General features: G+C 40.3%; 1 protein-coding gene across 2 annotated transcripts in view; it reads right to left on the bottom strand.

Annotated features, from left to right (window-relative positions):
- Positions 1 to 74: 74 nt before the first annotated feature.
- The window catches only part of grk4 (G protein-coupled receptor kinase 4), a 35,379-nt gene continuing 10,487 nt past the window's right edge, over positions 75 to 24,966 (bottom strand). Inside the window, exons 2-16 of one of the 2 annotated variants that reach the window (XM_049721839.2) lie at positions 20,683 to 20,778; positions 16,294 to 16,406; positions 14,964 to 15,041; positions 14,754 to 14,854; positions 12,147 to 12,239; positions 11,512 to 11,575; positions 11,204 to 11,344; positions 7,818 to 8,008; positions 6,824 to 6,861; positions 6,396 to 6,485; positions 6,076 to 6,284; positions 4,540 to 4,677; positions 3,861 to 3,998; positions 3,285 to 3,462; positions 75 to 2,977 (exon numbers count right to left, since the gene is read on the bottom strand). In XM_049721839.2, coding sequence (XP_049577796.1) covers positions 3,286 to 3,462; positions 3,861 to 3,998; positions 4,540 to 4,677; positions 6,076 to 6,284; positions 6,396 to 6,485; positions 6,824 to 6,861; positions 7,818 to 8,008; positions 11,204 to 11,344; positions 11,512 to 11,575; positions 12,147 to 12,239; positions 14,754 to 14,854; positions 14,964 to 15,041; positions 16,294 to 16,406; positions 20,683 to 20,778 — 1,667 coding nt within the window. In that variant the 3' untranslated portion in view covers positions 75 to 2,977; position 3,285. The remainder of the gene's footprint in view (positions 2,978 to 3,284; positions 3,463 to 3,860; positions 3,999 to 4,539; positions 4,678 to 6,075; positions 6,285 to 6,395; positions 6,486 to 6,823; positions 6,862 to 7,817; positions 8,009 to 11,203; positions 11,345 to 11,511; positions 11,576 to 12,146; positions 12,240 to 14,753; positions 14,855 to 14,963; positions 15,042 to 16,293; positions 16,407 to 20,682; positions 20,779 to 24,966) is intronic. The other variant, XM_049721838.2, reaches the window with a different exon arrangement.

Raw genomic sequence — 24,966 nt, 5'->3', positions numbered from 1 at the left:
GATTTTAGTCACGATATCTTAGGATATCTGAGTCACTTTGAATAAGTATCATGCAAAATTATTCAGGACACGAGTGAATTTTATACAAATGGCAGTGTATTGTTTCATAATTACAAATGTAAGATATGGTACAACAACCAGTGATACAACTTGTACAAGAATTAACAATGACTGCAGTGGTTGAACAACATGACTGTACAGGTACAAAAGGGGGGAAAAGGAGGGGGGGAAAACAATAATCAAAAAAAGTCCCAGGCCCTGTTGGAATACAAGTAAAGCTTTCCTTGAAATACCTTTGCACACACATCTAGACAGAATGAGAATCCCCAAGTGGTTCTCCAGGTTTATATTGACTAGACCCGAGCAAAATCAAGGAATTGAGGCTCTCTCGCTCAGGTGTTACTGCTGAGGCTGACCCCCGTTTGGAAAGGCTAAATCCAATTAGAGAAGGAATGCATTCAACATATTCAAACAAGGCCATCTCTACAGGTCACCTTGTCATTTTAAACTGCCCTCGAAAATCAAAGATATGTTGGCACTAAAATGTCATCATTTACATATACAAGGAACCTGATGTATTATAAACCAATACATGCTTGCGTAATAAAACGTATGTATTTCGTTCAAACAGGCATTACAATGCACTTAGTGCGGACATTCAAAACCTTTGAGCAGTTTAAAGTTTCTCTACGTGAAGGAATTGATCTCAGAATGGACGGACGGAAGCATGAAAAGTGTAAAAAAGGTCTTATGTCACAAATTTATTTCTCGCAATTGGCACATACTATGAAGACACTTAGTCCTCCTTTAATCTTTTTCAGATAATACCACATTGAATTATTTTTGGGATATAATCTACCCAAAAAACACAAACACACACACATCCTAGTGCAATGAATGTTTGGTGGAGGAATAATTACTGACCTGACAGGTGAATCCTGTAGGTGCAGCCATTAGTTTCTCTATGAGAGCAAGTGAGTTTTACAGCTTTATTCTAAATGCACAAAGTTTTTGAGGCTAGAAGTACTAAAAAGGCTAAAATCTACAAAGGCAAGAAAGTCAGCTTGAGAGCATGCCTGAGTGCAACAAAGACAAACAAAACGACTCAAGACAGCAACAAATACATGGCACGTTTCAATGGTCATTATGGAATGTGCAATGGCGGACTATTTTTTTATTTTATTTTTTTTTAAGAGAAAAACAAAACCAAACTGGAAGGTGGGTCATATATGCACACACGCAGTCATCTATGACATTTGTGAAATTCTGTGCACATACAAATAAAGTCCCTCCATTATTGTTAACTTAAATTTCAGGAAAAAAAAATGCAGTCAATTGATTTTTAGCAAATTGATGAGAAATGGGGGGAAAAAAAACTGCAGAAACATAACAAAACCTAAAACGACTGAAGTTCCTTATTAATTCAGATCAAAATTGCTAGAATGCATTGAAGGCAAGAAAAGTTGTATTTTTACATGACACAATGTCCACAGTGAGCTAACGAGTAAAAATTGAGTATTCATAGAATTAAAAACGGATGATTGGAAGTTTCGAATGGCATCTCTAAACATCAAATACTTTTGGGAGCAACCACATAAATCAAAAAGTGAGTCCTAAATGCAAGAAAATCAGAAAAATCTCTATACTCAATTTTGTTGGAACTATAAGGGGATTCAAATCCTGCATTCTCTGCTTTTATCCATACAAGAAAGCACCTCAGTCATTTCTAATAGAGAACATACTACTGTACATGGAAGCGTAAACAGTGCGCACTATTACAACAGCGTTCTCTTCATCTAGCATAAACACATCCTAAATTACCGAATATAGCTGCGTATTCTCTACTGGTGAAATAAGTGGCCAACTATTTATGATCTACTGCACAGAAACTCTACAGTGGCTAAGAACTAATGTAGTAATTATCAGATGCAGGACAGATTTTTCATCTTATGTCATCATTCCTCATTATTCTAGGTCTCCAAGATGAATTCACCAGGGCAGCAACACAAAGGGAGAGTTGTGTGAGAACGATTAGAATGAGAAAGATCAGACGGATGGCATTAATACGAGGCCAAGGATCAAGAAATCCCCCATAGCTTTTCCTTAGGGGATTAAAAGACGATATTTTTTGAAGAGTTGTGCTCCAGAGGGGGAAACAAGGCCTGATATCTGATATTATTGTGCATATCTGCTCAATACAAGTTGCAACAGGCACATGGAACTGCAATGCTGTCGAGACCTGCACAACTTGGGACGAGGTATACATTGGCCAGACGTATAAGCGAGGAGTGGGAGGGACTTTGTTAATGTACTGTAAAATTGTTAGGCAACAACGCAGTAATTGTGAACAGATTTGTACTCCATAATTGACAGAATTCATTCAGATGTACCTGAGCGTTGAAGGTTAAGGAGGCAATGGAGTTAATTTGGGATAAAGTGGATCCGATGTTCTAAAAACATCTCATTGGCCAAATCAATGCTAAACATACAGACTTTAAAAAAAAAAAAACAGCCTTATGCTACATTGATAAGACAACTTGTACTGTGCTTCTTTAAAAAGAAATAAACAAAAAATACCCAAAAGAAACAATATCTATATTCATTCCCAAAGACAATAAAATGAAAATGTCATGTATGCATTCAAGTGGTACTTTTATGGCTTTTTGTACAATACAACCTTTAGTGAAAATATACATCTAGACATAAATTCAAGTACAAAGGTACAAAATCTTTAAACTCATACTTTTTTTCTTTAATTATAATACACTTTTAATACAGCTCATAAATACAGGTCAACATTCACTGAGTTCCTAAGATTTGCACTCGGCTGGAGTTTACGGTGAAGATCAGCGGCAAAGGGGGAAGGGTGTAGAGAGGGTTGGGTTTTTTTTTTTTGGGGTGGGGGGGTGAAGGGAGTGGTTTAAAGTCGCGAGGGCTCCTCAAACTCGTCGTCACTGTAACCGCTCTTAAAACAGACCTGAGGAAAAGGAGGCATACGTGATATGACATATTCCATTGAACAGCAAGCACATACTACATTGTGGAACCATGCTGCCAAAAGAGGGAATTCAGAAATAAATTAAAGAAAAGCATAACACTTTCCAAAGTACAACAGCCAAACAGAATAGTGCAAAGTTCAACCAAGGGAAGGGGGAAAAAAAAGTAAAGGTGTAAAAGGGAAGCCAAGAGGTTTCACCTAAATATTCTGCGATCACATGAGAGAGGATTGACGTTTGATTGATTTTTGACAAGGCTCAGAAAGAAAAGAAGGAAAGAGGAAATACCTTAACCCCCACCCCCTCGGAGAGTTGCCGGAGCACTAGCACTTGCCTCTCTTCTAAACAGGCGGTAGAAGAAACCTCTCTTTGGTGGAGGGTTAGGCCGGTTCACGTCCAGGTCCGAACATAACGTCCCATCAGTCTCATAGACATTGATTTCTTTGAAGCACTCCATTTCAATCATCTATACAAGGAGAGAAGGATTCAATGACAATTTCTGTTATGTTACGATTTAAACTTCAATTGCTATAATGGAGCTCACCAACCCTTATCAAAACGGAGCTACTTTTTAAGTAGCGATTAATGTGAATGGCTACCTATTTGATGCACACTGATGAAAACAAAACGTGCGCAAATTATCTTAAATTATGTAATTATTCTATTATTAATAATGAATTATATTATTTGATGTGAATACACTGGTCATGTTAGCAATTCCTCATCATAAATAGAAAACAAACAATATTTCTCTAAATCTCTGTTCAATATTTTCCTATGATCACTTGTACGACATTCCTCGAAAATCACCGCATGAGCTGTGGGAACAATGACGTCATCCCAGTTTCCAGATCCTGCAGTTACCTCATTTTGCCACGGGATGGAGACACTTCCTGTGACAAACTTGTGGTAGAAGTCGTCATCGGTGGGGTCAAGGTTCACACCTTTGACAGTGGAAAACTGCTCTATGTCCAGGACATCTTTGCAGTACACAGCACGAGGCTAACAGAAACATACAGGGAAGACCGGGATCATGCAGTAGAAAAAGGGTGGTGGAAGTTTAACCCTGAGGGAAATGCTTGATGAAAAGGACTCTAATAACTTATCTTAAGACCAAAATCATCAATGGGGAATTTGGTTCCGTAGTCACTTGGGCCCGCCCCTACTACTCACAACCATACACAAAAACAGACGACTAGCTTGCTCAGGCAAATATTGGTTTAACCTCTCAGGACAGTTACATTCTCTCTGCCAGACTATTTAGAAGGCTGGAAAAGAAAAAAAATCTGTTTGAACAGCTTCTCAGCGGAGAACAGTGCAATTTCACCAATGCATGGTTTTTCTACTCCGTTTTTATGTGAACCAGTTTTAGATTTGGATTTAAAATAACATATTCAAGGTCCGTTTCTCACCACCCAGAAAGAGATGCTAAGTAGCTGGTGACTGACATGCGGTCGTGACAAGGTGAACGTTAATTTGTGGCTTTTGGGGGGGGCTTCTACTTCCTTTCTTGGGTTTGTGTGTGTGTGTGTGTTGCGCTTACATCAGGGCTGAAAGGAGGTTCCAGCATGTTCGCCTCCAATCGTTTGAAGTTGATGTTTCTGAAGATAGAGTGTTGCTTGACCTCTACGGCACCGCGACCCTGACAACCGAGGCGATGCTTGGGATCTTTAGCCAGCAGCTAGCACAAGGGAGGGAGAAAAAGCAAAACTTAAAATATAATCCAATACATTAGGACTGATCCAAAGACTGCATAGGTCTTATTCTGAAACGCATACATGCCGCCGCCACCTTGACTGTATCCCACATAATTGGATAAAGACCACACATAGTAATTTGTGTAGATACAAGTTAACGCAACGTAACCGTGGCTAGAATTAGAAGGCACTGCTGCTGTTTATTTGAGAGCTTGTGGATAATACTCCCTGCACAACACCTACATCAGAGGACTTTGTGAAGTGGATGAGTGCAGTTTAGCGGCGTGCTCACTTTTTCACCACACCTCTCCAGTTCACATTTGTTTCAGTTGTCAGTGCACTATTGTACCCTAGTTTCACCTGACTGGCTTGTATAAGTATTTTGCATAAGTATTTTGCACTAAGATACAAATTCACTTGTCTCTTTGCCTGAACATCAAAATAAAACAAAACCACAACACAGGAACAAAAAAAGCACAATCATTCTTAATTGAAAAGAAACGAGGAAAAAGCTCATCTCTACCATGAGTCCTACCCCATCCCCCTCAGCTTTCTATCCATTTTTTTTGTACAGAAAGCATTCTTCTTGCTCTCCCCACTCATCCTCCCCCTGGGGAGTCTTCTAATCTGTTGAACCTCAGGTCAGAATGTTCCACAGCAGGACGCAAATAAACGTCTCTTCCGCTCTGGCTCTGAAACAGATAAGCTCAGTAGCTCCCTCTTGGTGCACAGATAAGTGGGTTTGTGTTGAAATTTTAATTCCTAGTTGTAATAAAGTGAAATGGCTACAAAAGCTACAATTGACTCAAGCAATTAAAATTCGGTTCAGCTTGTTGCAACGTGGTTTTGGATGGTACACTCAAATGTAAAGTGTTTACACGACATGATGTCTATTGAGGTGGGGGCAGTGTGACATCATACAAAAGGGTCAGGTGGACTGAATTCAGCACAGTCGACAAAGAGCAACAATGAAGGCTATCTGGCTGTCTGTGTCGTGTTCTTGTGTGTGGCTGTTTATTAAAAGACCTTACATTTAGTCTTCTATCCAGTCCAGCCTATTGTGCAATCATCCGTTGCCTAATCAAGTGACTACAATGCGTGTAGCCTCTATAATTTTCCAAAACTGTGCACCAATTGTAACGGATTTGGGTTAATGTCCAAAATCCTCATCCACCCCATTTTTTATTTGATAACATTAAAAGCAATGTTGTGGAATGTTTGCTGCAAATAAGGGAGAAATTCAGCTAACATTATATTATTGTAGTCATCCTGAAATAAATACCATGCATTACATTATATTGAACTTAAGTCACCACTTAAGGGCGGAATTCATTTTCTTTTTAACCAAGCGACAAACAACGGTATCCAACTTTTACCCTTACCTGTCGGCAGATATCTTTTGCCTCTTCGGAGAACTTATCGGAGTACTCCTCCGGATCCTCACGCACTCGTCTGTCCACCTCTTCCCGCTTGACACGTTCCTTGCGCTTGCGAAAGGGCGACTGGCCTTGGATCATCTCAAAGATAAGGCAGCCTAGACCCCACCAGTCTGGACTGAAAGTGTAACTCTCATTCTGGATTACCTCAGGAGCTGCAGAAGGGGGGATGAAGAAAAACTGGAAATGGTAGTTTGACCGGAGAGAGAGTCATGCTAATTGATAAGGTGGCCATGACTGTGTTTGACAAAAAGTCCATTTCATACCCATGTATCCAACAGTGCCTACTCTCCCTCGTATCGTCTCTCCTTCAGGAATTTGTACGGCGAGACCCAAGTCTGAAATGCGGATGTGCCCTAAAGGAGATGCAGATGTTTACGGTATATCTCAGCAGTTGAAGATTTCACAGAACTATAATAATAAGTGTATAAAATCATAATCCCTATGGTTGAACACAGATTTTATAAAGGAAGCACAAAGAGAGGAAACCATTAATAAATATCTTCTTAAGATCGGACACAATACGTATGCTGCAGTGTTTGCACAAAACAGACTGAACTCGGTGACTGTTGATTTACTCGGTCCCTCTTGCTGGCTCATTCTAAACAACGATGGTATGCAAATTAGCCTCTCTTGCAAAACAGCATTCCAATAAACAGACAGATCTGATGTGAAAGAAGAAACAAAGACATACCACGATCATCCAAAAGGATGTTTTCAGGTTTTAAATCCCTGGAAAAAAAAGACGAGAATAAAGAAATTAAGTCATGTTGTAGTCACAATTATCATATAGTGTTATGTAATACAATACAGCACAATAAAATACAACGTAAAAGAAGATAAACATAACAAAATGTATATACAATGGAAGTTTGATTTAAAAAAAATAACGGATTCAACATTTAACCGACAACAAAATGGTGGCCAGTGCACCCAAAATGCTCCTTTTTACGATAGTTGGCGGAGTTAGTTAATTCCTGAATTAGCTGCTGTTGTATACGTATTTCCAGGTTGAGCCGCTGTTGTCACAAATATACACTACAGACAATTGCAGGCTAACAGACGCGCCAATACGGCAGCCATGTTGGCAGGGACAACATTTCCCATCAAAGGTAATGGAAAGCATGGAGATTATTTTAGGATCGCCATAGGCACGCAGCTCAAACGGGGCGTGTCACATCTACCCATTTGTATTTATGACTGTTATTTACAGGAGCGAGTTCTTGTCATGTAGTATGTGTACATGTCTCTTGAAAATGCTTTTTTGGTACAGTTGTACATTTGTTGAAATATGTAAGCACGCAAACATTGACTCATGAACTTATCCCTTTTGGATAAACATTATGCTGGTTAAACAGTTGGTATGTAATGCAAAAAAGGTTGGAGACAGCTGATTGAGAGTGTCGGAACAAAAACAAAAGGCCTCCCTCAAAAGTGCATGCCCCGACTGGCTGGCGACTATTCGTTAGATAAGGCATTCTAAAATTTAAAGTGTGTTGTATGTTTTTGAATGGATTTCAATGACATCTAGAAGTCCCTGCAAAGCTCCACTTTCCATAAATTGAATCACGCCTCTTTGGGGTTTCCACATTCATTCTGTGGAAGTATGTCATTCGTCAAGATGGGAGAATCCGCGCAAAAGCTAAAGAGAGACAGTATTTCCTTATTTGAATCCCATTTTTGCTAACCTGTAGACTATTCTCTCACGGTGCAGGTCCTCAAGGCCACAGCAGATCTCAGCAGCGTAAAAGATGGCCCTCTGCTCATCAAAGCCAGAGTTGCCCATGTTGTAGATGTGGAATTTCAAGTCACCACCATTCATTATGGTCAACACCAGGCACAGGGCATCCTTGGTCTCATAGGCATATGCTAAACTAACCTAGAAAGGGGGCAAATTGCCATAGAGGCGGTAAGAGGGGTCAGGGAAGGGGCCAGAAGAAAGGAGTTGTATATGGGACAAATGAGGGTGGAAGAGATAGAAGGAAGATAAGTGGTAAGTAAGAGATCAGGGGCACAATGGTTACATACCATCCACATGACATCAAGTTCAAATATGATTCACATTAGGTAAAGTAGACATTTCAAGAGATGTTTTTCTCAAATTAAGAATGTATGTCTTGTGACCTACTAAAAATTCCCACAAGAACCATTTTATAGGGTTCGTAATTGATTCTGCTAGATACACTTTAAATAAACATTAGTAAAGACAAATAGCCACCACTATTTTTTGTCTTTTTTGTCTATTTATCCAGAAGAAGGCAAGGAAAGCTGTTTGATGTGACCAATCTTGGACAAAAGGGCCCAGTGAATAGTCTGGAACGGTTCAAGTTCATCCCAATATGATTGATGGAATTAAGGGGTGGGAAAAAATAAATAAAATAGAAAATAAATAAATAAATTTGAAACAAAAACCGGTTTGGTTTGGATTGGATTGAAAAGACAAGCCCACATCAAAACAAAACTAATTGTTCCACTTTAAAATAGATTGAGCTATTTATCAAATAATCTTTTCTTTTAGACATAGCAGCTTTGGAAATTATTTTAACTTTAGACTTCTCATTTCATCATTAGTTCCAAACTCAGACATGAGACTTCTCTTTCCCTCCCCAGGCTAATATCTTTCCATTTTCTAGAGCTCTATTTTCCCTCATTATTCCCACCAACCTTCCCTTCTCTCCCTTGAGGGTCAACGACATGCAGCGTATTGTCTGTGCGTGTGTGTGAGTGTATCAGTGCTGTACAAGCAGGATGTTACTGCCACCGGGAGGAATCCCATATGCTTTAGACTACGTAGACAGTAACGGTCCACAAGAGGGTGTGGGAAAATTCCTGTGTGTGATATCATGTGCACCCCAACCCCCACCCAACAAACAAAAAAAAAAGGGGGGGAAAGCAGGATAAACAAGCCACTACCAGTATTGAGCAACTGTCCTCTTCAGTTTTTCTTGGCAGCGCAAAACACATTGTGTCCTTTTAGCACCCAATCAAAAATTTCCAAGAACTCTATTGAATATTTTAACATAAGAGTACTTTGAAATCAGCAGCTCTGGTACATATGAATGACCGGGTTGTATTTCAATAGTCTTGTCTTTGTTTTAGAACCTGATCAATGTGGCGACTGAGTCAATAAAGTGAGTGGCTCTTTTCTCCGCTCCTGGCCATTGGAGCCAAAGCTAACAAATTTCCGTAATACACACATGCGCACTACAACATGTGGCAACATGAGTTAAAATGTGAAAACATAAGGCAACCATATCTATTGACTAATAGAGAGCAGTGATCAAAAAGACAAAGAACAGGAGCGAGCGATGAGGGGTTTCAGAGAGCACTTGACTCTTCTCGCTACTGCTGTTTGGTCAGTGTTGCTAGGCAACAGAGCAGCTCTTGTAGATAGAGAGGTACATGACGAGTCATCAGTTCTGCCTGCAGCGCAGAGAATCAACACACACACACACACACATAGGTGCGTGGACACACAGGCGTGCACGCAAAAGCACGCGCAGAGAACCATGTCAATCCCAGGTGACACAAAGTTGACGTGTAAGCTTCGGCAACAAGCCCACTCCATTCTCCTTGCGTGTGCGAGTGAATACCGTGACTCACTCAAGCAAGACACTCAACATAGCTCACCCATCATCACAATACAACAACTCAAACAACTATGAGCTTCAAATGGAGAACATGGAGAGGTTCTGCCATAGTCATGAATGTGAAATGCAAACAGTCACACTGTGTTTCATGGACCCACATTCTCATGAAATTAGACGGAAAACGGGAATTAACTTTTTTCTTTTTTTTTTAATCCCAGTTGGAAGCCTACGTTCCAAGACAAATAAAGACACACTTGGTGTAATCATCTTGTCTGCGGAACAATCATTCTAACAAGAATAACACTGACAAGTTGAAGTTCTTCTCCTGCCTGCCTGTGCATCTGAGATGTTGACCTACTATACATTTTAACAGTAAAGAGCAGAGAAAGAGGGAAAACAAAATTCAAAAATATCCTGCACATTGCATTACAGGTAAAAGAATGGCTTACTGTAAAATGAATTTTTTTTATAGGGCACCTGACATGAACAAATTAAAGTTATGCCTACATATCAACGACTTAATTTGTGAACCAAAAGCATTACTTTAAGTTTCCAGATGTTTTCTTATGTTAAGGACTGCCAGCTTCACATTCCCGGCCGTTGACGCTTTGGCCCAGCACACAAGAAACGCAAAGCTTGGTGACTCTCAAAAAGAATGTTGAGACTTGCTTTTTCATGTGGCAGCCAAAAATCACCACTCGCTCATGATTATGGATCAGTTTAGAGAATTCCTCCGTAGGAAAATCAGCCAAGAGCAACCGCACCATTAAGAGCATTAAGCATGATGGTATAGTGGCATGTTAATGATTTTCAGAAAAGGGTGGTGGAGGTTCTGTGGCACTTACTCAAAGGGGACACTGGAGTCCTTTCTTCCACATGCTGCATGCAGTTTGTTGTGTGCCACAAAATTCCATCACTGACTCAAGGCACACAACTTATTTCTTAATAATGTAAACCTGCAGCGCTGTTGTGGTTCTGCAGACCATGTGAAGTAGCATCTACATATGTCAGCATGTTATAGATATTATTCGAAGACTTTTCAAAAGGTATTTGACTGCTTTGCATTTCAACTGAAATCACTAGCAGTGTCATCCCCACCAAAAATCAAGACGTCACATGAAATAACCATTTCATAAGCATGATTAAAGCAAAGTGCTTCAAATGAAATCAAAGTTGTTGCAATGTTTGCAAAATGCTCACCAGTAGCATAACATTTTTTTTTTTTTGTTGCCATGATTAAGCTGAAGATATCACAAAAAAGTGTGGATGTCTTGACGCAAAAGAGCATTTGATAGCCAATTGATCAATTTTGCAAACATGCTATTTGTTCCATTTGCAGCCACAAATGATGGTCAGTTTGTCACACACGCATGCACGCACACACACACACACACGCGCGCGCGCACACACAAACACAAACACACATTCACACACACAAGAAACAATTGGTTTGAAAGGTTGAATAAGAAAAAGGTAGTACTTACTACAAAACTACTGTTAACTTTTTCTAAAATTCGTTTTTCGTTTAGAGCCATTGCTTCACCTTTTCTTTTCTTCACTCGTTTCTTTTCCAGCTTTTTACAGGCGTACATCTTACCGGTGGCGCGCACTTGGCAGGCACAAACCTGGAAAAACAAGTAGTGCGGACACATGAGCAAACATCATTTGGTGTCAGCGAGGGAGTTAAAAATCAAGCCACATCGTTTTACAATAATCAAAAGGTGTCGTGAGGTTACTTAAAATGAATAAAATTTCAAGAAGTACCATTGTGTGTTATCTTGAAGACACTCACCTCGCCAAATCCACCTTTTCCTAGTACTCTGTAATGCCTGAAGGTATTTTTGGTTACTGGTTGCCTAGAATTGAAAGACAGGAAGAACTAAGTTAAACTGCCACATGAAGCCGGAACATTGCTCTAATTTATTATTATTTATTCACACCGCTTCAGTTCCCCAATATTATGCAAATTATCATTCATTATTAAGCATTCACGCAGAATCAGTAACGAGAAGCACCGCGCTAGTGTTTGGGTGCAAGCAGCTGCCATTTGCCATTAGTTGGTGATCCAAGTTCTTTAAATTGTTTATAGTATATTTCTCAGTTGGTCGCACCAAAACAAGATTTGGGTGCACTCATTTTGGGTGGTTTTGAGACCACCCATGCTGATGAATAGAGTCGTCTTCATTTGCATACCATCGTTTTGAATGAAGTAACGATTGACACAGACATTTGCTGTTCCTTCTAATTGTTTAAAAGGATTCCATCCCTAGAAAAATGATTGGCCAGTGTTTAATTAAGATGTTTTGTGATTAGTGAGTGAATTACTATGTTGCTAGCTAGCAAGCTAACCACCATCTTACAAAACAATGCAACATCCGACAGTATCTAAGCAAAGTGGATACCAAACAATAAATCGTAACTTCTCACCTCTCCAACCATTTCCACTGCAGGAAGCGAGAGAAGTACATGGACTCCTGGTAGGAGGAAAATGGTGTGCCACTTAGATAATCACGAACTATTCTGTGGAGACAACAATGTTTTTATTTTAAAAAAAATAGGAACAAACACTTTTTTTTTTTACATAGATATGTGTGATAGTAACAATCTTTTGAGAAAAATGAAAATACATTTAAAAAAACTGTGAATCACTATACTCCATATTAATGGACAACACAGAACTTTCTTGAAGTTGTCAACTGTCACCAAAACTAGACTTGACCCTGAGCACCTGGAATGTGTGCGATGTCTTCAACTGCTTTGACTACACGGTGATTAAAATACCAACAGGGTCAAGCGACCCCTAAAGTTTCCCATTCCAAAAATGTTGTGCTTGCATGGTGGCCCCCATACAGATTTTAACATAATTTATTATCGTTATAGAGAACTAAAACAGCACTTTTGACTTAGATGCCTGCTGTTTTCTTACTCGTTTAAAAAAACGTGCTCTCATATGCCAAGGTGACCTTCCCCTGCACATTTTGAAAGCATTTCATAACTAAAGTTGATGAGAAATCTGTGGCTGATGTTGGCTTAAGACAAAAGTAGAGTTTCCACAAAAGTGTAAAAGCAGTTATGGCATCACATAAGATTTAAACGCTTTTGTCTCAAGCAGGTATTGACATTGGTCTTACCATGTGATCTGCTCTGTAACCCCAAAACATAGTATATAAAATCGTATTTGTTGCACAAACAGCATGATTTGGGGAAAGCAGGTTCTGGTGGTAACTTTCTCCTTTGACAATCAAGTTATGTTATCCAAGCTCATTTATTAGGTCAATAAGACAAGACTTTGTCAAGGGGTTAAAATAGTCCACAGACACTTAGTGAGGGAGGAGTCAAACGAGGGCTGGCTGAGCGCCCGACCTCAGACAGACACCGCTGGGAGCAGAAATAAACATAGCTACAATATGGCTATTGTTTGCGGAAGGCCAAGCGAGAGGAAAAGAAAAGAGGCAAAAAAAAAAAAAAAAAAGCAGACATGTTAATATGGACGATATGGGCAAGCATATCCGTTTGAACTTGGGCTGACAAAAAGCAGGGAAACCCGTGAGTAAACCAATACTTTCTGCTTTGCAACCGGCTGTGAATGTCAGGTTTCCACGTGCAGCACCAGGCTTTCCTTTGGGCTTTTCGTCAGGAAAAAAAAGATACATTTGGAAAGAAATACAAATTGAAGTCAAAGTTCCACAAATAGAAATGGTAGCACTTTCAATAATACTAACAAACACGTGTTGCTGTATGTTCTCCACTTTGCCGCCCACTTCTAATTTATTTAACCTTTATTTGTCCAGGTAAGACGAGATGAGAAAAGATTTGCTTGTTGAAACTTGTCCATATATTGCTTTTTAGTTTTCCCTCCTTTCTGAAACAGTTGGCCACACTGACAATGTATATGTAGACGCTTGCCATGTTAACAATATGTGCAAACTTTCTGGCAGTAATGTGTGGATCCCTGAAATATTAAACAGATTTTTGGTTCCAATAACATTTTTGAGGTGTGTGTTTATTTCACACTGTTTTAAGTTCATGTGGAGTTAATTATTTCAGATTTTATAGAGATGCGAACATTACTATATAAATAAAGATGTATTGTATATTCTACAGGTTTATAGACAAATGACATTATTTATGTATTCAACAGGACTTCGAAGAATTGTGGGATGCTTTATGGCTAGTTTAAACAAAGTTGTATTGGATTTGGCTGAAATTATTGAAGATTAATGAGACACATTCCTTCCAACATAAAGCTACGACTTGTTAGAGCTAAATATTTGGGTTATTTTGGCAATACAGTGGAATGGCAACAAGTGTGGATGGGAATAGCAGAGTAAGGTGTGTAACTCTCTACACAGTAATTCATTGATTTAAAGATTTTGGATTAAAAACATATTATGGAAGATTAAAAGATCCAAAATGAAAATAGACGTGTTAAAATACAATTTACCAGTAAAAAGAAAAGTAAACCGAACAAATGTAAAAATACCGGTGTCGTTGAAGGATGCAAATGGGAGGAAATTTTAGCAAGTGAAATAAGTGTGGCAAATTCCAAATCAGGCCATGTGATGAGAAGCAAATTCTTATAATCCTTCGTTTGTTTGCTTCTCCTGGCTGGCGACGCTAGCAGCTGAAAACACCTGCAAAAGTGTGTGTGTGCGTGTGTGAGTGTGAACACTGAGGCTGCAGTTGTTTTCATGCCAGCCTTCCGGATGATCTCTCTGCCCAATGAACTTTTTCCCCCCTTTTCAATCACTTTCCGTCTGCAAGTCTTGGTGGATGTATGTGTGTAAAACGGCACAGCAGGTGCCAGCTGCCTCATCGTCACTAGTGGCAGGATGAACACAACACAGTGTGCAAACACCAACGGTGAAGGAGAGCGCTTCTGCTGGTGCCACTAAGCTGCGACGGCCCAGTCTCGTCGTAAAGAAAGCCTCTGACAAACATTCCTTTCATTACAAGAGCAGATCCATTCTAAGAGAGGAGCTCCGTGGGTCTCCCATGTTACATAGCTTTTAAAAAGTCGTGCAATAGACTTACTTGGTGCAGTCATTGAAGAGCTCCTTACAAGGACTCTGTTCAAGTCTCTCCCGGCACCCCGCCACCACATCTTGGGGTATGCCTGGCAAATGGGCTGCCGACTTGAAGCGGCAACAGAAAGAAAATGTACTGTGACACAGGGGCCCGCCCGGTATACCTGCAACCCGTCACCCATACAACATGGCTGCATTGAGTAAGAACACGTCTTACCCCATTATTGAAGTAAGTGTCTAAAACATTCAATCCGCAGTCTCTCCGCTTTTCATCGGGAGCTAGCTGATACATGGCCTGTCAGGGGAACACAAGCATGAGCACACGTTACAAGAATCCCCGGTAATCTTGAATACCGCTACGCACAGGGCAAAGGAATACATTTGAGCCCGGAAGACGGAGAGGAGAGAGACAAAGGGGAAAGAGGGAGGCCGAGCGGGTCAGGAAATGAAAGAAAAGTCACACTGAGGGGGCCCCTCACATATCAGCGGGAGAGGCCACTGTGGTTTTACAACTGGAGGTCAACTGGCACAGCTTTTAATACTTTTTCCGCCACGGGGTGTATATGAGTAATGGTGACTCCTGCGTCATCTATGTCACTAGTGTTGACATCGTACGAGCAGCACAAGCTTAACATACAATGTACAACAAATTATTAATGAGAATTAATACTGCTTAAATCAGAGGCTTGCGATGGGAACTTAAAGATGATTGAAGTCTTAGAAGTAGTTAGAACCACGACTTGCTGCACCAATTCTGCACTGAAGCATGCGACTCGTGTAATCGGTGGGATAATCGATAGGATAATCGATTCTAAAAAGATTAATTTGTGACAGCCCTCTTCTGAACTGCGCTAAATGTGGCACAATTGGGCACTATTAAAATGTGTTTTGCTTCCAAAATTGATAGTGGTGGATTTAAGAGGCGCCTTATGTCAAGTAAATTCCCACTTAGTACCAAATGAACGGCCCGCCGCTGGTTCTATTCGAGAGGCCACTGTAGACCGCTTGAATTTGTATGTTTTGTTTAAAAACAAGCTCAGCTAAACAGCACCAGGCTCCGCATCATGCAAATGACATTTGAAGTTCTTATTCGTGTTAATCATGAAAAATTGCTTCACAGGATGCAGGTATGAATGTGTGCCAAATGTAAAAAAAAAAAAAAAAGGATATGACTAATGTGTGTTCTTTCTAAATAAGCATGATTTGCTCCTGTTTTCCTTTGCCGCATAACTCCGGAGGCCAAGACACAGTCTTGGGCCTGTGTTCGCCTGCTCCACGGACTGACGTGGGCTTGAACTCACGGATGACTGCATGGAGGAAGAGGAGGGGTCTGCTCTCTGACAGCCTGACTCTGTCACTAATTACCTCCTTCGTTGACCCGTCCACCCCCAACCAACACCAAGTGTTATTGCCGAGATCACTTTGATCACTCCTTATCCCACAGAGAATACAGTGAAGCCAATAAGAAAACAGTGAAAGATTTATTAAATAAAAAAAAAAGATGATGTGAAAAGGTGAGAGCAAAAGTGAGTTGTTCGAAATCTTACCACAGCATCCATGAATTCGATGCAGCGTTTCAGCTCTGGCCTGGTATCACAGTACTGACGAAATAGAAGCCGACCAATGGGCTGCTTCTCACATAGACTCGTATAGTCCCTTTCTGAGAGGAAGAGACAACAACGAGGATTGATCATTTGGTTTGGTAACAGTACACACATTCAGATGTCAAATCAAGACAAAGAACAAAAATCAATGTCATGCTTTTGTTGCACGGGGACAAGTATTAAATAGAATTTGCAGGTAATATATTTGTATACAGCTGTACGATGGTTAAGCTTTCACTCTCCTTGTGCTCAGCATTATTTTCAGGCATTAAAAAAAAAACACCTTATGATAAAAGAATCAATCGGGAAATAATCTAAATAACTCTAAAATGATTTACCATTCAATCAATAAAAAAAAAAAAGTGTTGGTCTGGCTGAGGGAAATAGATTCAAAATAGTCCACAGTCCATACAAAAGAAAGCACAGGCAGGTTATTACATAGAAAAGTCACATGGTGTTCACATGTATGCAATCTGTGCAGCGGGGCGGGGCCCATGATTTGTGACCAATGTACGTCCATCTGAGCTGTACACCCACAAATGAGACAAAAGACAGGACCTTTCATTTCACAAGCTGAAAAAACACACGATTCATAAATATATAAAGACAAAATAAGGCCATTCCAAAGGATGAAAATGTCTGAAACCTAGAGAATAACCCGTAAAAGTAAATCAAATCTTTGTGACAGTTCTCCCAGCTGCACAGTTTATTACCCAGCATTCCCTGTGCTCTGCAGCCCGACGCTTAATACGCCGACTCGGTCACATGATCGTAAGGTAACCCTGGTGAACATGTAGAAGATTGTAAAGATTGTAGTTTTATTGCCTCTCTTTGTATTGGGTGATGTGTTTTACATGTCAAGAGCAAGCAGTCGCTGAGCAAATCTCCTATAGTGAAGTTCATTGTGCTTTCCCCTGGGTATTGCCTTACATCATTGATCCCCAAACATCTTTGGCGTTTCCCTGTCCGCTGGAAATAGCTGTCAAATGCAATGCTCATAAAGACAAATTTAGAGAGCCTGTACAATAAGAAAAGTTTACAGCATTCATCTGCTAAGGTGGGAATAAATGGAGTAGGGCAATTAAGTTTATGGACAAGGTTAACAATAACATGACAAAATACTTGCACCATATTTAGCAGGGAGAAAATTCCTATGACTTCACAGCAACATTTGCCGGATACTTTTTTCCCCCCCTATTCGGTCGTCATTTCAAGTTAGTCATGTTGGAGCCTCAATCGAAAAAAAGGGTGTTGAATTTCAAATTGTATAACTTGTGGGCTTTTTCTATATGCAAATGAATATGTTTGAGTGCAATTGCCATTGCTCACTGCTGCCATGCAACAATACCTGTTCAGATCCATTAAAATGCTGCGGGGTGCACGAGTGTGTGGAACAAGATAGCATGCCCACGCACACACACTATATATATTTGGATGGAGACCAGGGACCTGTACTGTTTCACTGGTTTAACAGACTGGGCCTTTAAGACAAATCTTAGAGGTAATTAAGAGCCAAGTGATTTAAATGATGAAAGTAGACTCCATTTACTGAAACAAGTCGAGCTGCTGCTCGTGTAAACCTCCACAGAGACAGAGCTGCAGTCACATAAACCGAGAAGCATGGCAACTCTCCTGTTAGAATTGATCCACGATTTTTTTCTACATTTTCATTAAAAATGTATTTAACCAGGTCGAGTCAACAATATGGTGGTAGCAAGTTTCACAGTTGAATGTCAAAATGTGATCTTGTGTTAAAATGTGATGCATTTTCAATCATTTACATATTCTGATTTTTATATGAATTCATTCACTCATCTGTTTTCTACACCGATTGTCCTATATAATGAAAAAAAATCTATCAGCAATTTATTTTACAAACATAACATTGAAAATTCACATTCTGTTGTATTAGCTGAAAAATTGTTCCATCTAATGAATTTGAAATACTGTTAAATGCATGAATCTCCTAGGCCTACTTATGTGATTTCTACATGGAGATGTGTGTTTGTGTATGATGACATGTCTGTGCGTCACATCCACAGGGTGGATGACCTGTTGTGTCCATGAGAGGCAAAATGCAGCTAAAAGAGCTGGCTCGTTTTCCACAGTTTGGACTTGGCTTCCTCGAGTAGAAATAATCAGCCAGCTACCGCGAACACTCTCTGCCAAGCTAAGAGTTAAAGGACACAGCTACACATCGGCAAGAAAGCGTCCACCGGTTGTCAATCTAACAAAAGCCGGACTCGCCATTAGACCGGCAGCATGCGGGACGGGATGAGGGCTCGCACACCACATGACCCTAACTGAGAGCATGTTTATGTGATGTTAAATGTGCAAGACAAAGGCTGCTGCTGATGGTTTGCTAAATGATCTTTTAGTGCAGAAAATCAGCCGGAAAAAACACATGGAAGTGTCTCCAATTCTTTTTTTTTTTTTAAGTATAAGCTAAACTGTAGACCCTCTAGAGATGAACGCCAAACCTGCCAATGAGCAGGTTTTCTCCATGATGCAACTATGCTAAATAACTAGAATGTGATGTGAATTTGCAATGAATTTTAAATCACCCTGATGTACATATTATGTTTGGATTGTGAGATATGAATGAAACATGCACCTGCTCAGCTTAATATAACCGGTGAAACGAGATTGGTTATGACCCGAGACTAGAGCGAGTGTGATGTCATTTTCAGTCGACAGCAAAAGGCAAAATGGCCGTTCCCTGAAACAGATGAAAATGGTTGAATTTTTCTGATTAAATCATAGTCAACAAATGCAATATCATTCAAAGTGTTGAATTTAGACTCGTGGGGCACATACGACTTTTTTTTTTTTTTTAAATGGGTCGACTTCCCCTATAACTAAGCAAAACCCCTTCAAAAAAGCTTAAGAAGATGAAAGGAGCATGAGGGCTGTAAATGGGTAGCCGACAATGGCTCCAGCCCACATAATGCAATCTAGGATTCCTAGAAGTGACCTACTTCTCAAGGCTAAGGCCAAATGCCTGACACTATCAAGACACAACAAAGACACTGTTATCAGTGTCTAAACTGTATCTCTCCATCCCCAGTGAAAACACGAGGAACGGCATGTGTGTGTGTGCGTGCATGATGCGTGCGTGCTGTCTACATCGGTGTGTTTAAGTACGCAAAGGGGGTTATTTTGATCCTGCGCTGTGTGTGATAGGGAAATTACGCAATAGCCTCTATGTAACAGTGACGTAGGAAACCCTTAACAGCTGCTGAGTGCAGACACGCACACACAGAAAGCAATTATTTTTTCTTCACACTTGAAGAGGCATATACTATATATTTGCTCTTCATGGGCGATACTTTTAATGTTCTGTTTTATTGCAGTTTGTGTTATAACCACATCCGCATCTTTAACTTGTCTTCTTCCTCTTGCCGTTTGTTTTACTAATTTCTTGGCGTTGTTGACAGTGCTTTTCTGACCTATGGTAAAATAGGCTTTTTTTTTTTTTTTAATTATCGTTTTCTTGTCATGATTCTCCTTCGGCTCTTAAGTGGAAGACCAAAGGAGGTAGAGACAAGTGGGGGTGGCGGATACAAAGTAGGGAGGGGTGCGAATGTGGGGGAGGCAAGTGTGGTTGGAGGTGTAACTGCATAGGAAGCTGTGATCTACTGATACACACACACGTATGTACTTTAGGTGGGGTCTCTTTCAGTTCCATTCACATGGAAACTGAGCCATTTTTTTCTTATTTGTTGAAAACACTAAATAGTTTAAAAAAATAGATGTCCATGTGAAACACTGTCGTTTATATGCCAGGCCTGAAGCGGTGCTGTAATGCTGCCCCGGGAATTTACCGAAGTCCATGCAACCAAAAAATGTACTCGCAACAATTTAGAAATTGTGATAAATGCCGGAAATGTGGGATGTCGGCTTCAAAACGAGAACTCCGATAACCGAAGTGAGTCACTGTGAACTCAGAAGAGATGCATAAGTGTTATTCACACGGAAACATAGCGTTTAGAGGTATAGCAACTATGAGACCAGGTTTCCAAAATGATCAGTTTCAGGTTTCCCAAATACTGTCTCCTTGTGGACAAGACGTTGAAACCAATTTTATTTAATTGCGGATGCACTGAAATATATATATATAAAAAAGTCAAATGAAGAAACGGCTGAGCCGACAATTCCTTGAGTCAGACACACTCATACACAAATAGTTTCCTGTGCCCCGCCTGTCGGTGGTGGGTGGTGACGCCAAAGAGGAAGGAAGTCCGATCTGAGCTTCCTTCTGCAGTCCGACCCAACCCTTTGACACAGCATGGCACATTATCATTCTGTCTCACACACAAAGCAATTTCTTACCGATAATGCGACGCAGCTCCTCACACTGGCTGATGTGGGGTAGTTTGAGCATCTCCTTCCATTTCTTGCTGCGACCGTTCCTCTTCCCTCCTCCACCTGAGAGTCAGAAACATAGACAATCAATGACAAAGTAGCACCACCACATCACTGGCCTTTCCTCACATATATACGTGAGCATGTTTGCTACCGTGGTGTGAACAGAGGCCCAGGTTCTAGTGGTTCATATCACAAGTTGCCTCCATGCCAGAAGTAGAGCATGTGGTGAAAAAGAAAAGCCACACATGCATGGGGAGTATATTCAAATCCCACACAGAAGGCCTAAGCTGAGACTAAAAGCCAGGACCTCTTGATTGTAAGCCTGATGTGTTACTTATGACTCCATTGTGCTGCCGTAAGCTTGGGCTCACTTGCATGAGACAAGGCTCTCTTCCTAAAGTCGGCAAATTCCATTGCGGCATAATAAACACAATAGGTAAAGTGAGCTAAAAATTCTTTACCTTTACGCGCCTTGCCAAAACGTCACACAAATAATTACAAATATGCATGGGATCTTTTTTCATTGTGCGGGTGGGAGCGCAAAGTGTCCCCTTAAAATTTAAATGAAGTTTTGTCATTAAAACACAAAAATGTGACCAAAACAAACAATCAGGAAAAAAATTATTTTGTAACACTTAAAAGCAAAATCAAATGTCCGATTATTCAATTAATCAATGGAATGAAATTATTCAATGGCGATAAGGTACGAGTGAACCTATAAAACTGTCAAGCTGACATAGCTTGACAAGCTGCAGTTAAAAATATGGGTGGAACTAACTCTTGTACTGGTGCAGCTGATAATTTAAGTTTGGCGCACCAGTGCAAAAGTGATAGGCTTTTCAAGAAAACTGCTCACATGTTTGCTAGTGGAAAAAAAGAAAAAAATCTGCATGCAGTAGTCTAAGAAATGGGATTTTCCTTCCAGGTCATGGGGAGCTTGCAAAACTGGGGAAACCACCAAACCTGGAAATGGGATGTGGCAGCGACACTGACATGGTTAAATACTGAAATATATTTGCACACACAAACATATTCCAAATTTGGCGTGCAAGCAAATCCACATAGTATCTAACCCACAACCAGACCAACTATCAACGGGAATGTTGACCAGGAACGTGTTGATGGGAAAGCAAAGCTCGTGAGGACAAAAGAAAATCCTTGGACACATTTGAGCCAAAAACAATAACCGGTGAGCAAGACATCACATTTATATCAAAAAGATCAGAGCTCAAACTCTTTTTATTGTGCTAAGTGTTTTGTTATGGATTTGCAATAAGGGAAGGAAATGAGAAGCTGCCATGTAATTTTGAAGTCAGGTGGAAAAGAACAGAGGAAGAAGGTGGGGGGAAGGCACGTAAGGGGCGAATAGCATGTGCGTCCGCACGTGTGCCTATCAGAGCGAGTTGGGCAACCCCACCCTGTTTAATGTCACTCTGACGTCAAAGCCATGTGTGCAGGCTCTTAATGTCGAACGGATGGAGCGCGTATTTGTTTAACTTTGGTTCTCCTTTCCGACATAATGGGCCGCTCCATAAACACCAACATCAGGCCAGTTGGCATCCGTCAACTCTGAGATCATCACGTAGGATCACAGCGACAGGTCTGAGCATGTGCAAAGTCACATGACTCAAGTTCAAGAAGCCACATAGCAGCTTAACTACCGTAATTTCCGGACTATAAGTCGCGGTTTTTTTCATAGTTTGGGTGGGGGGGCGACTTATACTCAGGAGCGACTTATATATGTTTTTTTTTTCACAAATTTTTACTTGATCATTAAGACATCACTTACAAGTATAGTTGACCACTTCCCATGTTATTTTTAGTATAGTTGATCACTTCACATGCTTTTATTTCTTTATCTTGAACATATTCAAAACATAAAAAATAGAGAAAACATCAAATAAAGCAATTAACACTTTAAAGCACCATATCCAAGTCCACTGTCTGCTGTATGTACACTTGCTCCATTTTTGCTCCTCTTATATTTATTATTATTATTTATTATTATTTGTTTATTTATCATTTATTCAATACTCTTATTTATTCATTGTTAGTGCCTTCTTGGTTTTTTTTGTGTTGCTTGTATGCATATGTGTACTATCTCACCGAGGGATAGTGGAAATGTAATTTCTATCTCTTTGTGTGTCTTAGTATATAAAAAAATATATCGACGATAAAGCAGACTTTGAATTTGATAAAACAACCAAAAAAAATTATATTTTCAGATGAAACTGGATGAGGGCGCTCTAAATTTTACCGTTGGCCGTGACTCATCAACTGGGTGGGCTTAAGAAAAATGGCACCAAAAAGAAACTCATATTTTGCAGGTTACAAACTTCAAGTTGTAAAATATGCAGCTGAAAACAGTAATCGAGCAGCAGAAAGAAAGTTTGGAGAACCGTGATGTACCAATGGATTACTATTTCAAGTGACGTCAGTAGCGCGGCGCGCCGGTTGTTTACATACAAACGTGCCCACACAAGGACTACCATCATTAGCGGTGATCATTTCTAAGTGACACGGAGGACAAAGAGTTTGAAGGAATTAAGGATTTGGAGTGACATAGAAGGTTTGAAAAACTATTATGGCTTTTACGCACGCCCGGTCTCTACTGAGTCGGGGGCCGACGCTCGGCCGAGTGGCTGTCCGCGAACGGTGCGCGGGGCTCGGACATGGCCATTACGCACGCCCGGTCTGTCTGGAAGTCCACGCCGCCACACGCTTGGAAGTTTGTTTTGTTTAATAAAGAGCCGTTTACCAAACCTACGTCGATCCTTGTACTTTGTTAACGCTACAATATAGTTATATAGTAGATCTGTGGAATAAAGACGAGGCTGACGTCAGGGCGCACGCGCGGCGATGTTGACAAAGGACGAGGAATTTGATCGATGGATTTAATGGAATTAAAGTGCACGGATGGTTTGATAATATTATTGGCTTGTATTATAGTTATTTAAAATATAGTTTATCTATCGTTATATGAGCCTGTGGAATATTTTGAAGCGCAAGCGCCCTCAGCCGTGCGCACCCATTGTTGACAAAGAACGATCGATGGATTTAATGAATTGGAGTGACACCGATGGTTTTATAAACATGTTATTCATGTAATAGTTGTCCTTAATCACTCTATATGTTACGTCAGGCCCGTTCTCAGCTCTTTGTTTGTGTTTGTCACGTTAGCATACCTATCGTTTAACCTGTTGTTGCTATTTAATGAATTGGAGTGACACCGATGGTTTTATAAACATGTTATTCATGTAATAGTTGTCCTTAATCACTCTATATGTTACGTCAGGCCCGTTCTCAGCTCTTTGTTTGAGTTTGTCACGTTAGCATACCTATTGTTTAGCCTGTTGTTGCTATTTAATGAATTGGAGTGACACTGATGGATTTATAAACATGTTATTCATGCAATAGTTGTCCTTAATCACTCTATATGTTACGTCAGGCCCGTTCTTAGCTCTTTGTTTGTGTTTGTCACGTTAGCATACCTATCGTTTAGCCTGTTGTTGCTATCGTTTAGCCTGTTGTTGCTCGTTCATGACTGTTTTTGGTGTGGGATTTTGTCGAATAAATTGCCCCCAAAATGCGACTTATACTCCGGAGCGACTTATATATGTTTTATTTCACTTTTTGGGGCATTTTATGGCTGGTGCGACTTATACTCCGGAGCGACTTATAGTCCGGAAAATACGGTACCCTTACTTTAAAGAACGCCTTTAATTAGACAGCAAAATAACTGCCTCCCCCGCCTCCCACCTCATTTAATAACCATATGGGGGGGGGGGGGGGGGGGGTATATTTCCTATTACATTCTACCATCAGCTTTCCAAGAAAAACATTAGCCACAAATGACATCACGTAACAAATGAATGGGTGACCCCAAGGTGCACTGAGCTTTTACTTTCTTTACAACTGCAAGTCCTTGTGGCTAAGATTTGGAATGTTATCAACAATTTCATGTCAGAGCAGATGCACACTTTTCAAGGGTTTGGCAATAAGATAGATATGCTTCCCAAAATATGGAGCCCCATTGTATTACTTCAGTGGTCTTTGAATATAGCGCTTTCAAAGCCGTATGATCATTTTGCACATAAATTCGTCAATGTCTTATACTCTTGACCTGGCTTTGACGTGACACAATCTATTGACATTAATGAGTCTTGTGGTACCTCTCAGTGGGATGCAATATGCTATTTTAGTCACACTACATCCTTGTTAAGGTCAAGTGGTATGAAAGGATGAAGA

The sequence above is a fragment of the Syngnathus scovelli genome, chromosome 5 (assembly GCF_024217435.2).
Source record: "Syngnathus scovelli strain Florida chromosome 5, RoL_Ssco_1.2, whole genome shotgun sequence".
In the NCBI taxonomy this organism is placed as follows: domain Eukaryota; kingdom Metazoa; phylum Chordata; class Actinopteri; order Syngnathiformes; family Syngnathidae; genus Syngnathus; species Syngnathus scovelli.
Note: the sequence above shows the minus strand (reverse complement) of the source record. Positions and strands in the feature narration are given on the sequence as shown.